The sequence below is a fragment of the Rhinolophus hipposideros genome (genome assembly GCF_964194185.1).
Source record: "Rhinolophus hipposideros genome assembly, chromosome: 8".
Classification (NCBI taxonomy): Eukaryota; Metazoa; Chordata; class Mammalia; order Chiroptera; family Rhinolophidae; genus Rhinolophus; species Rhinolophus hipposideros.
In genome coordinates, this window is record NC_138054.1 from 11,771,703 (window position 1) to 11,789,491 (window position 17,789).

Consider the following 17,789-nt stretch of genomic DNA (forward strand, 5'->3'; position numbering starts at 1 on the left):
AGGGGAGGGGGCCCTAGCATCAGACTGGCAAGGTTCCCTGAACGTGGGGATTAGTTTAGGTCTAAAGTGGATCACCAGTAGTCAGCTCTGAAAATTCTAAGGCTACCCACAGACTGGTGGATTGAGGGGAGTCGTTTGTTGCCAGGCAGCCCTGACAGTTCCCTTGCCAAGCTCCCTTCCCCAGGAAAGATTCCTGAGTAACTACTGTCCTGAGATTATGCTGGGTCCTAGGACGGAAAGAACAAACAGTAGCTTGCCCTTATGGAGTCTAGTAGAGAAGACTGATGTCTAAACAAAGGCAATATAGAAATAAATGCATAATAGAGGTAGATACCACCCGGGCACACAAAAGGGAGTGGTCAGTTCTGTTTAGGGAGTCTAGGAGGGCTTCACAGAGGAGGTGATGATTGAGGTGAGTGTTGAAGAAGGAGGAATTCGTAGACAAGGATGGACACATGTTGCAGGTGGAGAAGGAGTAATATGTGCAGAGCCTCAGGTGTGACGCTGGCACAGTCGGTAACTACAGATTGTTTGGTGTAACTAGAGGATATGAGGTAGGCTACAGCAGATGAGACTGAAAGGCAAGATCGAATCTAGATGGCTTTGGTATCCCAGCCTAAAGAGTTTGAACTTAATCCATTTCCTCCTCATTTTTGTTGTTTGTTGTTGATGGGTGGGAGCTTTGTGTATATGATGAGTATCCTCTGTTGTATATTGCATTTTCTCCCATTCTATTGCATGTCTTTTAACTTTGTTTATGATGTCTACATTTTTAGATAGTTAGATCTGTTACCTTGCTTTATAAAGTCCTCTCTCACTCCAAAATTATAAAAAAATACCCTAGTTAACAAGGTTGTTTAAAATTAAGACAAAATATTCTTGTCTTATTAAGAATGCACACAAGACAGAAGGATGTACAGTAAAATAAAATCTTCCCATTACAGGCTCTTAATCTCTCAACTTAAGAGGTAACATTATTTACCTTATTTATAGGCCCAGAAGTGTTCTGAGAATATATAGTACCGTGTTTCCCCGAAAATAAGACCTAGCTGGGAAATCAGCTCTAATGCATCTTTTGGAGCAAAAATTAATATAAGACTGGGTATTATATTGATATTATAATTATGTTATATTATAGACCCAGTCTTATAGTAAAATAGACCAGGCCTTATATTAATTTTTGCTCCAAAAGATGCATTAGAGATGATGTTCCCTCTAGGTCTTATTTTCGGGGAAACAGTATATAAACGTATCCTTTCTGGTTATAGTTAACATTAAATGAGGGCACAGGATAAACACTGTAATACACTTTGCTACACTGTGCTACACTTAACACCTTTTCCTTATCTGGACATAGAGACCTACCTCATTCTTTTCAATGGCTTTTTCATTTTGTGATGTTACTGTCTAGTTCACCATTCCCCTACTCTTAGAAAAGTACCTTGTTTAAAGCCTTTTGCTATTACAGAGAATACTGTACCAAGGAACATCGCTATCGAAATGCTGGTGCACATGTGTAAATGAATCTTGAAGTTATATTCCTGAAAGCTGAGTCAAAGCAGATGAGCAGTTAAAATTTTAATTGTCCTCCAAAGAATTGCACTGATTTACACTCCCACTGGTAGTAGTTGAGATTTTCTTTCTCCACCTTTGCTGACATTGTGTATTATCAGACTTTTTATATTTGACAAATTAAGCTAGGAGTCTGCAAATTTTTTCCATAAATGGCCAGAGAGTAAATATTTTAGGCTTGGCGGGCCATATTGTCTCTGTCCAGCCTTTGTAGAGCAAAAGTCTCATTAATACATAAATGAGTGACAATGGCTATGTTCCAACAAAACTCTGTTTATGGACTCTAAAATTTGAATTTCAGCTAGTTTTCACATATTACATAATAGTAATCTTATTTTGAGTTTTTAAAAACCATGTTATTTTGATTAAAAAAAACCCCGAACATTCTTAGTCTGCCAGTTGCACAAAAATAGGCAACGGGCTGGGTTGGGTTCACAGACCACAGCGAGTCAGCCTTGATCTAAGCAAAAGATACTAATTGTTTTAATTATTTAGTTATGAGCTACTAAGCGTCTCTTCATATATTTATTGACCAGTGATATATTTTCTGTGAACTGTTTATATCTTTTGTCCACATTTTTGGTTTTTGGTTTTCTAATTGGTCTGTGATTACATGGCAATTACTTTTGCACCAACCTAACATATTGAATTCTGTACTTTCCAATCAGTTTTTCTATAAATCTAAAACCGCTGAAAAAAAAATAAGCTAACTAAAACAACAACGAGGCCTCACAGAGTATAAAGTTTAAAAATGTATAGAAAACAGTGGGTAAACATATCATTTTTAATATTTAGAATTTAAAAGTCCCAGCAACATAAATGCATTTTTTAGCTTTGAGACAGTAATTAAAACTGTACAAACATATATAACCATTACCCCCAACATAAATTACTCTTTAGATTTTAACATTTTTCACAAGGTGAGCTGAATCTTCTATACAAAACACCATATTATTATTATAATGTGCCTTTGAATGTTTACAAGATGACACCAATTACATTAGAATTTGTTACAGTCATAAAATACAATATCAGTAGTTGATAACATTACTCTTTAAAAAGAATGTGCGGTCCTAACGCCCAGTCCATAAAATGGCAGGTTTATATAGTCGTGAGTTCAAAATGTCTATTTTAAATACCAATTTAGAAATAAAACTAACACAAAATGTACTGAGTGAAATCACTGTCACAGCAGCTGAGTGGATTTGCTCTTCAGAGCACGTGTGCAGGTCTGAGCTGGGTGTGTGGTCTGCAGCAGCAGAGCAAGAGTCTGCTCTGTGGCTGACACAGCTGGCTGACACACCCACGCTATACCTGGTAGGAACACGGAAACATGGATTTTGAAAGTCCGATGGACACACATTACAGTTTCAAGAACGTTGTTGATGTGAAGACCGAGAGAACCATGAATTGGTCCCTTGGGAGTCATCGTGCCATTGGGTTTGACAGTTACTGTGAATTCACAGCAATTGTACTGGTTCAAATAAACACCAGACTCTTCCCACTAAAATCAGGAGGTGTGATTTTGAAATCTCTGTTAATGATAAATTTCTAAGACATCCCACTAAAGATTGGCATTACTATTGCTTCCGTAATTTCAAAGTAGAAAAATAATAAATTATCATTTTTCTGCCATTGCCAAAGTGGTAGAGTAGAGCCGTGGCCACATAAGAACTACACTTGATCTTAGCCAAAAGGCCGAGAAGCGATGGCCACATAAGAACTAGAACTGACAGCCCACAAACATCTGTGGTCTCCCTAATCGCTATAAAAAACAAAAACAACATACCTCTGAGGCCCAATGAGGAAATATCCAGTAGTTGAGGTAAATATACAGCAAATGAAAACTAAAACACTCTATAAACACTTTCTGGAGGCATTTTTTTAAAAAAAGCTTCTTATTCTACTTAGTAGCTATTAATTTGTATATTAAATACTGGATACTTTGGCAAATAGTTTATTCAATACTTTGTAAAGTCCTACCCATCTATCAGCACTGTGGGCAACGATGCTAAGAACATGTATTTCTAAGGAAAGAAAATAGGAGATGATTTTGCTCTTCAAAGTGCCCACTATTGCATAGTTTTTCCAGAACTCAGTAGAAGCGGACATCTGTAGACACTTCCCAGGTCGGGATTCTGGAGCAGTGCTACAGGGCTTCCCAGACTCCTACCGGTGGCCTCCATACTTGGCCACCCAGTCTATCCTCCCGTGCACAGAGGGAACTGGCTGTGCACGGGGCACAATCTTTAGATTCTTGGCTGTAGGCGTGTAAGTAGGTCCAGAAACCTGCCCCCGACCAATTTTTGTGTTCCACGTATATTCTGAAAGAAACCAGAGTCAGAAATTGAATTTTATTCATTTGATAATTAAACTCAAAATAAAGCAACTCATCCTCTCATGGGGAAATTTTGAATTTATCTTTAAAAGGTTAATTCAGTAGTCTCAAGGGTTTTTTGTTTTTTTTTTTTTTAAATATTAAAACTAAAAGTTCTGGTGTAGTATTTTGTTGACACCAATTAGAATTTTCAGTAGCTTCAGAGCTGTTATTTCTGGTTTACAGTTCTCCCACTGCTGTTCTTTCTTATTTGGGTTCCCTGAACTCCCATAACATTTAGATAGGCAACACCCAACTAGGATGACCAAGTTCAGCTTCAATGGGCAATACCCACAGTGTTGGTGACTTTATAAAATTACTCTGTGGTTACATCTAAATAACACTCAAACACAATATAACTACAGAAAACGTATTGAAAATTGTGAATCCTGTAAAGCTCTGGCTTCACGGAGCTACATAATAGATTTCTTTTTAAACATTAAAATGTGGTTTTCAGAGTCAAGAAATTTTTTATTGGGAAAAGGATGAATGATAACAATCCCTCTAAAAGGGGAGCCATCCCTAGAATGCCAAACCTTTCATCACAAGGTTTGTTTTATTCATACATTTGGTTGATTAAAATTTTGTGAAAATTTTCATTGTTCTATCTGAATAATTTATGTTAAAGTTGCTTGAATATCTCAAGTGACAAAGTAGTAAATCATTTTACGGAGAACTTGAACATCTTCAATCCCTCCTCTCTTCATACTGAGAACTGTCTGGGATCTGTCTGAGGAGGGTTGTTTGATCTTTACCTTCGGGATAAATGTCTTTTCAAGCTGTCATTCTTGGTTTCACCTCTGAGTCAATTTTGAAATGAGTGTGACCATCTTGTATACCTAACATAAGCCATTTGTGTGGTTTCCCTGGTTTTGCTTTATACTTTTCACTGTAAAATTGGGAGTGGAAGAGGAAATTATGGGACCTGATGTGCTGCTAACCTCAGTGTAAAGGACCACCAGAGCTTTAAGTGAGGAACCACCCTGCCGACAGTCACCATGTCTGCTGTGTAGTTTGGTTGGGACAGGAACGCCAAGAGCTGTCCCCGTGGTGGTTTGACAGGTCATTTCGTCCCACCTGTACTGGTTTTAAATTCTCAAAGGTGAAGCCAGTGAAAAGCTACCTAACAAAGGCAGGGACAGAGTAACCAGAAAGGCCAGTTAAGTGCATTGTGTTTTCCCGGAACCATCCTTTAGTTCAGACCCACTGGACACAGACAGGCATCAGTCTGTTCCATTAGTGAGCTCACACATGAGGTGTGCAGGTCAATATGGTAGCACGGCAGAAGAGAGAGCCCTGTGAGGGAATGGGAGTGGAGGAGGGAGAAAGAGGCAATAAGCCCGGAGGATTCAGAGAGGGGAAAGGGAACATGTTCTTCAGCTACTGGCTGGGAAGCGAGGGGCTTGAGGAGAAAAAAACAGAAGCTTTATCCCAGGTCGTGACATAAGTCTGAGTTGGGTCCTCAATGCATTTGAATGAAACTGTCCAGACCAAGATTTGTAAAACCTTCAAATAAGGAATCATTTTGCCAAGAAGGCAGTAATGTTGACATTAGGATTCCTTTCTGAGAAATAATAGTTTCAGGACTCAAACACCCTTGGTCAAGACCTTAGTCGCTGACAGAGGTGCCCAGATCTCATGGCAGGAAGTGCCTTTGTGCCTTAGCTGTACCAAGCCCTGCACCTCGCCACTCCCGGGAGCAGACAAGCAGCCCCGTAATACTGGCTGTGCATTCACTGTAAAAACTGCATGTGTCCTATCAAGGGCATTTAACTTCCCGTAGAAAATGTTTTCTAAAGGAAAAGGTATTTGCCTCTGGTTGAAAATGTAATCAGTGCCACTGCTGTATAACTTTTACAAGATTCAACTCTGTAAAATGGAGATCATAATAGTAGAGACATTGGGAGGACTAAATAAGTTAATGTCCGTAGAGCTCTTAGAACAGGGCCCCCAAAGGGCAGCTGTGGATGAAAGAAGTCCTTTCTCAGAGCCCTTGTTACGGTCCAAGCGGGATGAGGAGGTACTAGACAATTTGGGATGAGAGGTTAAAATGGGGCGGGGAGAAGACATGAGTCTGACTTTGCTTCTCAAAATTTGAGGGTGAGGAAGAAAAACAGCAGAGAGAGACACAATGAGAGCAGGGGAAATAGTTGAATAAATATGGTAATGACCTGGTTTTATTTTCCTGTGGGAAACTCACACAAGTGGGAGGACTGGAAGACACATCTCTTACAGAACAATGTTTTCCTAAGGATTTGCATCGACCATTTGAGAATGATTAATATTTACTTCTTTTTTTACCTTTCCTCCTATCACAATCTGTAGAAAAATCTGATAAGCAGAGTAAATGAGATGAAAAGTTATGAAAAAGCATTTACTTTAAAAATGAAAACAGGAATATGCATGCTAATCTGAAGGTTAATTACTATAAAAAGGTCTTCACTATCTTATAAAAATATGTTTTAAAATACCCGCTTTCACCTTGTCAGAGCAGGGACTCAGATAAACAAATAATTTGACACATTATGGTTTTCTGCTTTTATATTAAATACTGCTACTAAGCCATGGCTAACAACGCATTGTAAAGCTGGCTTAAAATATTTGAGGCTTTATAAAAAAGATTGCTGTATATACAATGTTTATTTTGTTTCAGCAAAGAGATAATGAAGCAATTTTTTGTTTTCCACAGATAAGGTAACTGAGTACTGCTTAAGCAGCTCTACTGTGGTAAGAAATAGAGAATTACAGAAGTCCGGTGCTTTTTACAATTTTAGCTCCACTAATGTGAACTTTAAAGATTTGCAACCCTAATTAGGAGTTTTAATATAAGTTCCTGGTTAGGATAGGCTGTGAGAGTACTTTTGGAGTCAACTTTTAAATTAAACTACAACTAGCTACCTTATCAAACTTCTGATTATCTACGTTAATGTTTATTTTAGGTGCTTTAATAAGATTACAGTAGTTTAGAGAACATTCATAGTCACATTTGGTCAGCTCAAGTACAGAATCACCACTCTCAGTTTCAAGAGCTTATCCCTGAATGTGGCTGTCACATGCCACGCCAGTGCATAACATTGGAGCGTGGAGGGTAAACCCTGTCCCCACCTAACACCGGCAAAGCCACGCCGGTGAAGTTCTGCCCCAGTTCAGTTCTACACTCTACAACGGAGCCATAGCGGAACTGCCTGCTAATGGATACAGGACAGTCTCAGCGTTTATTAAGCTTTCACTCTGTGCCACGTACTGGGTGGGAAGCTCTGAAAAAGGCATCTTCTCACATCTCGTGATACAGCGCATACTCACTCTTTGGGATTAGACAAACTGAGTTTCAGCCCCGGCTCCACCATTTACTAGCTGTGTGACCTCAGGTAAATTACTTCGTGTCAGTTCCCTCATCTGTAAAAGAGATCTACCTCCTCGGGTCGCTGTGAGGGTCAGCTGGCACAATCCGTGTAGCTGGCAGAGAGTAAACGCTTAATTAGAGGTAGCTCTTCTTATAATTACTGGACTCTCAAACCACAGCTTTGGAAGAAAACCAGGACATTTTGCCAAAACAATTAGAACTATTGTTAATAAGGTGAGACTAACTTAAAAGTCTTCACTCAGGAAAAGTGACTGTGGAAACTGAAAAAGATCAGAATTCTCAAAAACTTTAAAGTTGTTCTTACCTGAAGCTGTTGGACTGAGAGGTGCTAAGTGTATCCTCTGGCCAGCTGACCCCACTTCTTTTTTGAGAAAGGAAGGAATATATCCTGACGGATTGTAAGTAGCATAACTTCCAAGATTTCCTAGAGACGTATGATAAAGTCTCATTGTCAGAAGATGAATGTTTTAAAGCACCAGAGAGTAAAGTAATTTTGAATACTACCCCTACTGATTGTAAAGTCTATTTTTTTAGCATCTACTATAGTTCAGGTGCAGCACTATGGTTTTATAGCTATTTCTCTTCAGTCCGTATAACAGCCCTCTTAGATGCATGTTATTCCCCACACCTGGGGCTCTTAGGACTTGACTAAGTTCTCAGTTAGTAAGTTACTGAGCTTGAACTGGAACCCAAGGCCTAGTTCACCCTGAAGATACCAGATGTTTATGACTCCAATTCTTAACACGAGAGTGTATTTCCTGCCAAGAAGCCCCACCCCTGCAGTGCTCTCTGCTCGTCTTCATTTTGTAAAATCACTGTACCAAGTACACCTGTTCTCACGGGGTTGTTGTAGGGACTGAATGAGATACATGCAAAGGGCTTGGCATAGCATCTGGTGCTCAGCAAATGTCAGCTGTCATCATTCTCATTACTGTCAGTGGATGGTCAATCTAGGGACAACGCAGGGATGGGCTGAAGGGGGGATCTAAAGGCAGGAGGAGCCCAGTCAGGAGGTCACTGCGAGAGGGGTTTGAACTAAGACAGTCACAGAAGGCATGGAGCAGAAGGGAACCGGGTGGGTATATGGAGAGGGAAGCGTAAGCAAAGAGGAATATGAATCCCTAAGTTTGAAGCTGAGGTGACTGAGGACAGCAGCAGAGGAGGTTTGGGGGAAGATACGGTGCCTGTGGGATATTCAGGTCACAGAGGTGGAGCAGGCCTGGAGATTTGGGACTATCAGTCTATGGCGGTTACAGGGCATGGAGGAGTCATCTCAGAGGGATTGCAAGATGTGCAAAGACCCAGAAGAGAGCCCCAGGGAATGCCAGCATTAAGGAACAAGAAAGGACCCAGTGGAAGGGAGAGAATAGAAAGGCAGATGGAAGAGCAGGGTCTGAAAATTCAAGATAAAACATGTGAAGAAAGAAGGAAGAGCAAACGAGGCAAGGAGGCCTGGTGGGGTTAGCACTGCCCATTGGATCCGGCCACTAGGATAATGTCAGGAGCTGTTTCACTGGCCTGAGGATAAGCTATAGTGCGTAAGGAGCAGCCTGGACATACGAGGAAAAGTGAATAGAACTGCTCTTTCAAGGAGCCTAGCTATGCCAGGAAGGAGACACGTTTGTCAGCGAGAAGGTGAAACAGTGCTCTGATCACCTGGGTGGCCTCAAAGAACTGTTCACTTGGTCGTTGCAATTAGGGTTTCCAGGCGGGAGTTCCCACCCGTTCTCAGGAATTTGTTTTGCTTTCCCATTCCTGAATCCCAAGAAAAGTTGGCAGGGAAATCGGAAAATTGGCTCCTTGAACCCAGTAATACCCGAATGGGAAATAAATGTACTACTCATAATGTATCTCTTAGACATTTTTCCTACTTAGAGCTAGGGTTCTCAGGAATTTTTTTCACTTTTCCGTTCCCGAATCCCAAGAAAAGTTGGTCAGGAAATCGGGAAAATCGGCTCCTTGGACCCCGGTGGTTGGTAGTATCAGCCATCACTTTGTGGAAACGATTCATCATGGAGAACAGAAAACAGTTTATATCTCGGGATTCGGGAACAGGAAAGCAAAAAAAATTCCTGAGAACGGGCAGGAATTCCCCCCTGGAAACCCTACCTGCAATTGAAGCATTTTTTACATGGTGTTATTTGTTCACAGTTGTGATTCCTGATCACGGTGCTATGCAGAGTAGGCTCTCAATAAGTGTTTGCTCTTGAACCCACAAGTGTCAAACAGCAATAGTATTTATCAGACCCTAAAGGGTTAAACACGTTACCCGTTTATACAGTTTTTAACACTACTGAGTTTTGCATAAGCCCAGCTACCTAATTTGACCATTTACCTCCAGTACTCACTGTAAATCACTAATCAGCCCCTTCAAACAACTCTGAAAGGAAGTTCAGGGCAGTGATCACATTCAGCAGCAACTTCAGAACATCTCTTGCCCTTGACCTCATCATCAGAGCAAACACTTATTACATGCTTACTGTGTGATAGAAATCCTAGATATGGTTATGTAGTAACACCCAGGTAAATATTATTTCCTCAATTTACAGATGGGGAAACTGACTTAGGGAGACGAAGTAACTCGTCCCAAACCACAAGGCTAGTGAGTGACAGAATGGGGTTATGTCGGACTCCAAAAGCCATGCACTGAACAGTTCTGTGAGGTTTCTTCCTATTGGAAGAAGAAATTGCTAAGGAAAAATGCACAGAAAATGAAGTCTTACTAAATTGTTTTGCCTTATCATTTGAAATACCTCGTGAGCTGCAAATTTTAGGTTGGAGCCAATAGTCAGTCAGCACTATTTAAACCAGCAACACCAACCCTCTAGGTAATCTACCATCTTTATTAACCTGGTCAACTTTTCCTTTAAAATGACTGTTAACACTTAAGAATTAAGTTTCAGAACTAAAAAAAATTTCAGGAATACTGATTATAAAATTAGAAAATATCCTTTTGAGAAGATTTACTTGATTTGTATAAATTGTCATAATGAAAGAAGATGAGCATAGTGCTTTTCGAGAGCAATTTTTTCTTAGAATCCCAACTACTGAAGAAAGATGTTCTTGATGATGTGGAATGTGTCTCTTTCTCCTAGACCTGATCTGACTCCTAAAAGCAGGTCACCTTGGACTTCATAGTGGCCTTTTATGACAAAGGTAAATGATGAGAGGAAAATTCAACAAAAGATTCAGAGAACAAGTTGTACTCATCTATAATGCCCAGGAATTACCTTGTGGGTCCTCTAATTTTTCAGGGAAACTTTCATTGCATGATAGTTTTTCAATTGGTTTAATTATGCTTTCTTCTCAAGAGAAGGCAGATGGGAAGAAAGAAAGAATAATAAGGAGAATGTTTTAAGAAACATAGAGAAAAAATGGGTTAGATACGTAATGAAAAGACCCAGAAAGAACCCTTAACATAAAAAAAAAAAAATCTTCTCATGTTGTCACAGCTTTCATTTCATGCCAATCTTTTATTCCCCTGAGACTCAAAGTTGTAATGCTGTCATTTAAAATGATTTGTATTTAACTGCTTGGTTCAGTGAATATTATTTTAAATTAACTGAGAAAAAATAAATTACAGTGCTGTAGTGTTTGACATCTCAGAATTATTAAATGGATAGTTGAGTCTTCGAAGTGTCTGGAAAACTTGTAAAATGCCCAAAGTGTGTTGATGTCACTCAGAATACCTCAGTAGACTACTCAATAATTACACCATAATCCTCAAACTTTTTTGACCCAAAACCACCTACATTTTTTTTTTTTTAAGAAAGAACTCTTCTTTACATACTTTAAGCTGTGGGTGATATCTAAAATTTTTTATCATAAGTTTCAAAGTTCCAAAGATGTAATTTTTGGCATATTATAATTACAGATGTTTAAAAATATAAATCTTCTTTACATATAACCAATGGAATTTAAATACCATAATGATTTTATGCCCTCAATATTGACTTAAGAAATACATAACAGGTTTTATTTTTAACAGATAGAAATTTTACAATAATTCTTTTTCTCTCTCAAATTTTACTTTCATTCATAAGTTAACTCCCAAATTTTATCCAAATAATAATTTTAGGCTTAAAAGTCTTTAAATTGATCCACACACTCAAAATGTACATAAATTGAAACCTTTAAAAAATTTTCTTGCAACTATAAGCATATTAAAATACTCTTTTCTGAATTCAGTTAGTTATACTTATAATGATTCATTGTAAAAAAAAGATAAATATTTAAATTTTGGTTACTAAACATGAAAAGTAATTTTTTGGGGAAATTAATCTATTACCAAGAAAGACGGGATCTTTTTCAAGTAGTTAATGTATCCACAAACGAGTATTACTTATTGCTAAAATTAGACAGGTTCAACATCAATTCTATTCCCCCCCACCCCCCCCCATTTTTGGAGATGGAAGCACTGAGAAACCTTCTTAATATAAACAAATAGTTAGGAATGAAAGCTATTTTGTTACAGCTTTGTCACTATATTCTGAACTCATCATATAGTAGTCTCATAAAAAGTGATTTTTAATTATCAGCTAATAACTCAATTAGGTTGTGCTTCAATTTTTAGAACATTAAGAACTGGAACCACTTGACTTAAAAAGGATTTGTTCCCCAATCACTTTCTTAACACTAACACCAACATATCAAACTATCCCTCTCAGTGGCACCCCGGATATTTTTATTTGCACTTTGGGGAAATAGGAAACACGCCATAGTATACAGTGAAAAGTCACTTCTTTTGTAAAGTAGGGGAATAGAGACAGTTGCTCAGGCAGTCCGTGTTAGGAAAGAATCCATATGGAAGCTGAGATGGATCTGGGAAATGACTCCCTTAAAACTATCTGTTTTCCATACCAGTTGGAAAAACCTTTATTGTATCTCTACCAGTGTCTGTTGGAAGAAGGCAACTGCAATATATTTAAAAGTACAAGTCTGCAGAAGAAAAACAATGTAAATTTATATTTCAAATGTATTCTTGCTTTACCTGCGTTACTCCTTTTGAAAGCAAGTTCTGCCCCAATGGGTCTCAAAGACTTAGGAAATAACTGATTACTCCAAGTATATGGGTTTATATCCTTCCCACTGGCTATCAAGGACACAGTCTTAGGATTTACACCTTAGGAGAACAAAACAAGGTTTAGAGTGTGACCATAAACTTGACAGAAAAAACACACATTCAGTCAAAGGTTAGAATAGGGGGAAGAGAATGGAAATAAATTTAGGTTACAGTGTAACAAATATTTGCTTTTGGATGAACCCTAACATGATCCTAAGCCCTAAGCCCAAGAACCTAGAATCCTCAGTGTATTTTATAAACATAAGCTAAATCCCAAGTAATAATTAAATATCGGACATTTCTTGCAAAATGCCTGGTCAAAACAGAGGTGGTACAAAAGTTTTCTTCAGAAAGCTTATTTCCAGGTCTTTCTGAGTGTCTTCTGGCCAGACCCTGAGGCCCTCTTTGTGTAGCAGGGAAAACAGACGTGTAACCAAGAACTCAGGGAACCTGAGAAGTTTGGAAGTAGATGTGTACAAGATCTATATGGGAAGCTTATTTGTATATTAGACGTAGTAAAATCTAAGCAGTTACGTTATTTATGATTTTCTGAAATCTGTGAAATGTGGAGTCAACCTTGGCCTTGGGTACTAGTAGTCAAAGGGTGTTGTTTTAATCCATTTTTAAGAGATTTGAAAATTTCCTGACTTGCTTTCTTTTTACTGACAATTAACTTGGATTCAACTTATGAGACACTAGAGACATAACACAGTCTAAGCCTCTCGATCATACATGTAGTGTTTTCTGTAGCTACTATAGGAAAAGTCCTCACTGCGGACTGACTGCCATCAACGTAGGGAGTTAGCACCTGCTTTCAGGCAGTATGAGCTTTGGCTTTTCACAAAGGGAACGCCTTAGCAAGGTTTCACATGTATGAGACACATAACAATATCCTTGTTTTGATGCCAGAAACAAGCCTGGTGTTTCTGTACTGAGCCTCAAGGTTACCTGTCATTAATTCCCTAAGGAAACACTCCATCAGGTAAATAATTTTCCTTTCTTACAGGATATAGCTCCTTATGGATTTTGCTTCCTAATATAACACCTACAAATAGAACTATAAGAGGGTATTACCTGACAATTAAGAAGATGCACTAGACAGGAATTATGCGTATTAAGAACATCTTTACCATAATAAAAAATTACCCAAAAAGGAAGTGTGAAGTAGGGGAAAAATTAAAGATCTCTTTAAGCAGACGGTTTTCATAAATACAATTCAACAAAGAATGGACCCTGAATATTTAAATTGTTTTATTAATCCAGTTAGCCTTGGGATATCCCTAGTTTTTTTTTTTAAGTAAATATATACACTATCGAATATAATTGCTTTAATTTTGTTTTTTTAAAGACTCCATTTTTTTTCTTTTTGGAAACAGACACAATCTAGAATTTTAAATAATTTATGTATTAGTTTATACGATTTTATTGGGCACCTATATACCAAACACTGTTAGAGAGAAGTAGAGAATTAACATACTATCATCCCTCACCTCAAAGGTGATTAAAAAGTCAGGTAGCAAATATTTACCGAGCACCGGCCACATGCCAGGCAGTGTGTGTGGCACTGGAGAAAAAGTGGTGAGCAAAATAGACAAGTTTCTACGCTTTTGGTTCTTAAAATTTACTTTAATGAGAAAGGAGACATTCATAGTTAAAAATAAATTAGGTAAATAATTAGCAGTGTACAACAAATAACAGAAGCAAAGAAACCAGATTTTCTTCAGAAAAAGTAATTTTAAGCTAAAATGTGAATCATGATTAGAACTCGGTAGGGGGTGGGGAGTGTGTTCCCAGGGGAGCAACAGTGCAGCCAGGATGCCAACCTGAGATGGGAAAGAACTCAGACACTCAACATGGATGGAGGAAACACCAGGAATGGCACAAAATGAGGTTGTGGAGGGGAGCAGGGGTCAGAGCACATAGGAATTTGTGTGTCTTGTTAAGACATTTTAATGCAGTAGGAGTGGCAAGTATAGAAATGATACAGGACAATGAATACACTGGGTGGAGGAGAGGAGGTTAAGTGATAAATGGGACTCAAGCAAATCCACAGACCAGGCTTTCAAAGTGCTACAGAGTGAGCTACTCTGCCTGCCGGCTTGGTGGTATCGATTCAAGCGAGAGTCCTAGTTGTGGGACAGGGAGTGAGACCAGAGGGCACTGCTGGCGAGATGTCAGTGCTTCCACTGCATACTCTATTTGCAACTACCTTGTGATAATGAAGTACCTAAGGCTTACAGGGTGAGCTGATGACAGCAGTCGCATTGTAAGTAACAGAAAAACAGAATCTCAAAGTCTTGTCCCAGCACACAGCCGGTCAGTAACTAGGACTCTTGGTGTCCTTGTCCCTGAAGGCCAGTGTCACACATCTGCCAATCCTTGTAGTACAAAGCCATGCTGCCCTGAAATTATATGGTACATTTCTAGAGCTCCTGTAATCCTGCAGGTTGATACTTAATAAGACCTTTTATACTTGGTTTTACAGTAAAAAAGAGGGCCCCCGAAGTGATGACTTTGTTTTTTATCCCTGAAGATACTCAATTATAAAAATAACGTTGGATCACAAATGTCAAGAATCACTTCTCATTTGGGTTTCTATCCTCTGCAGTTGCTGGCTCACAATAGGTGCTCAGTAAATATTTGTCTAAGTGATCGAACTCAATTCTATTTCCAAATCTCACCCAGCTCTAGAGAGGCCATCTTTAAGTAAAAAAAAAAAGAGAAAAATGCCAATAGGGTAACTGTAAGCCTCCAATTTAGATTTCAAACAATTCTTTCTAATTTTGAATCTATCAGTAATTCTTAAATCTCAGTTACAGGCCATATATTTGACCCAAAGTAATTTTCAGAATTTTAAAGATCTGTCTGGCTAAAAAGGAACAATCAGATGGGTCTCAGATACCCTGAAATATGTTTCTGAAAAACCACATTAGGGAGCGAACTATGAAAACAGGGTTCTTTGGGTCCATTTATCCCCTGACAAAAATTTGCAGTAGCCTGTCCCACCACCAGAGGGCTCTCTTCTATAGGTATTATAATTGAGTTGCTACATTTCAATCAGTGAAATGTACTCAAAAAAACAAAAAATTAAAAAATTAAAAAACAACAGGCAAAAGGGTCCCCTATGAATCTGCATTCTGCTAACTTTCTTATAACCCTGCTTTTGCAGGCAGATCAGAACTCCCTCAGGATTTCAAAACTCAAATTTACAAATCTACTGGAATCAAAACAGGTAACAACGCAAGTACCTTTGCTTCTTTCACAGGCATATGGTATTAACTCCAACTCTTAGCTTCCTAAGCCTGTCAGTCCCTCATTCATTCCCCTCCTCTTCTGCAAGACCAACTCTGGAAACGATCATTCCCATCCATATGCAAATCTGCTCCAAAAGTCCAGAGTCACCACTGTGGAGCTGCCTTTCCATCCCGAACCCCAAACCCCACTCTGGTACGCCTCCATTTCTCAGCTCCTCTTCACAGCCAAATGCTACCAAAGAGTTGTCTGCATTTTCAGTTGCTAATTTCTTATCTCTCAACACTTTTCAACCCACACCAACCTAGATCTCCCTTCCCCATTCCAGACTGAAACTGCTCATCAAAGTCACCAGGGACCTCTCCACTGTCAAATGTAATCAGACATTTCTTTTTCTTTTTTTTTGAGAGGAGCAACAATTTTTACTGAAACGAAAGTACAGCTCTCTTGCAAGAGAGAAATTGGAATGCGCCCAGATATTTCTATCCACTCCTATCCAACTGCTCAGTAGCAAACAACTTTTTCGGGTAAACTTTCCCTTCATGACCTCTGGAAACCACCGTTTTATGGTTTCCCCTCATGTGACCAGTGCTTCCTTCCCCTTTCCTAGCTCCTCCTCCTCCCCTACACCCGTTCTGCTCACAGTCTCTCCACAGGTGATCTCAGATAAGCCAGTGTCTTTCCCACCTCTGCCTGAAACCTCTTCTCTCAGCTCTTTACATAACTGCCTCCTTCTCATCATTCTGGTATCAGCTCAAATGTTAGATAATGAGGAGTGCGTTCTCCTCACCCCCCAGCAGCCATGCTCTAGTTCATCTCTCCGTTTTCACAATAGCACTTACCACTACCTGCTCGTGTTTTTCTCTCTCTGCTAGTACACAAGCTCCTAGAGAGCCCCTAGCATGCTCCACCCAGCAGTGGAAATGATCCCTCAAAAACATAGATCAAATCATTTAGGAAACAGCATAAAATTCTACATTTTTATAAAAAGTCATGTGGGGATAGAGAATTGTTTCAATAGAATTTAGCATTTCCTAAAGGCATAGCTTTGGGGATGGAGGATGGTATTTTTTGGTATTTCATCTTGATATTTGGCTGCTCGGCATTTCTTGAGCAGACTTCACAGAGGCAGGAGGCCCAGAAAAGTCCTTGGCGACAAGCACAGCAAAGAGCACTGTGATTATACATTTCATTTCATGGGTGCCTTTTCTGCAATTCCAAAATACATGAGCTTGACTTATCTGTACTCTAGTTAGCAGTAACATTTTATTTTCTCTACTTACCTGGAAGGTATCTTGATTGTTTCAAGTAGTACTGTTTAGCTGTTGAAGTGGTTGACAATTCGGAATCAGATTTTAGGGAGATAGCAGCAGGTAATCTCTTGTTTCCCCCTGCTGAGTGGTTGGTGCCTGAAGGTACTGATTCTGGGAGCCTTGAAAGTCAACATAAGGTAGCATTCAGTGTGAAAAATGAGAAGATGACAGCTACTGGTGGGTGTTCTCACCCAGCCTCTGCACATCTTTACAATCCGGTCGCGGTGACCTCACTTACATGGTTTCCATCGGAGTCCTTTTGCTGACAGAAACACTAAATGACAACGTTTCCCCCAATGAACATTAGGCAGCGCATAGAATCATTTCTAATACTAAACATTATGTGACAGAAAGCTTTATAACTGAGCAGCAAATAGATAACGTGTTTCTATCTTTCCTACAACTGCTGCAGTTGAGGATTTATAGTGTGGAAAGATGGTATGTAGAAAGGGGAGACCATCAAAGCCATCGTCACTGTCTACTACGAAATGTATAACCAGGAAGGTTGTTAGGACCCTTGTGGAGGCTGACACTGACTCGGTTGGCCCTTTGTATTGCTGGCTACCCCAGCTCTAGACACAGGTAGGTCCCCTTCATTAGAAACAGCCCCACCCATTTCTGGCTTCTTTCTCTTCCCCTTAGCCCACTGATTACACCAACTGCTGAAATTCTACCCATTTTCAAAACTGCTTACTCTGAAAAAGACTTTCCTCTCCTCCTCAAAGTAGCCTGCCCATAAACACAAGTCTTACAGCTCCCGACAGCTCCTTATTAGAGGTACTTAATACACACTTTATCTCGTGTCATAGTTATCGAAGATCTGATTTCTGCTGCTAAACACTGATGGCT

The 17,789-nt window shown here is 39.3% G+C and overlaps 1 protein-coding gene across 3 annotated transcripts in view; it reads right to left on the minus strand.

Moving 5' to 3' along the window:
- Positions 1–2,337: 2,337 nt before the first annotated feature.
- The window catches only part of MAK (male germ cell associated kinase), a 53,688-nt gene continuing 38,236 nt past the window's right edge, over positions 2,338–17,789 (minus strand). The window contains exons 11-16 of one of the 3 annotated variants that reach the window (XR_013993715.1): positions 16,911–17,059; positions 12,304–12,435; positions 10,544–10,615; positions 7,618–7,737; positions 3,297–3,896; positions 2,338–3,246 (exon numbers count right to left, since the gene is read on the minus strand). Coding sequence is in view for 2 of the 3 variants with exons in the window: in XM_081054885.1 (XP_080911011.1) it covers positions 3,742–3,896; positions 7,618–7,737; positions 10,544–10,615; positions 12,304–12,435; positions 16,911–17,059 (628 nt within the window). In the remaining variant the exon portion in view is untranslated. Of the gene's footprint in view, positions 3,897–7,617; positions 7,738–10,543; positions 10,616–12,303; positions 12,436–16,910; positions 17,060–17,789 lie in introns of all 3 variants that reach the window. The other 2 variants (XM_081054885.1, XM_081054886.1) reach the window with 2 other exon arrangements.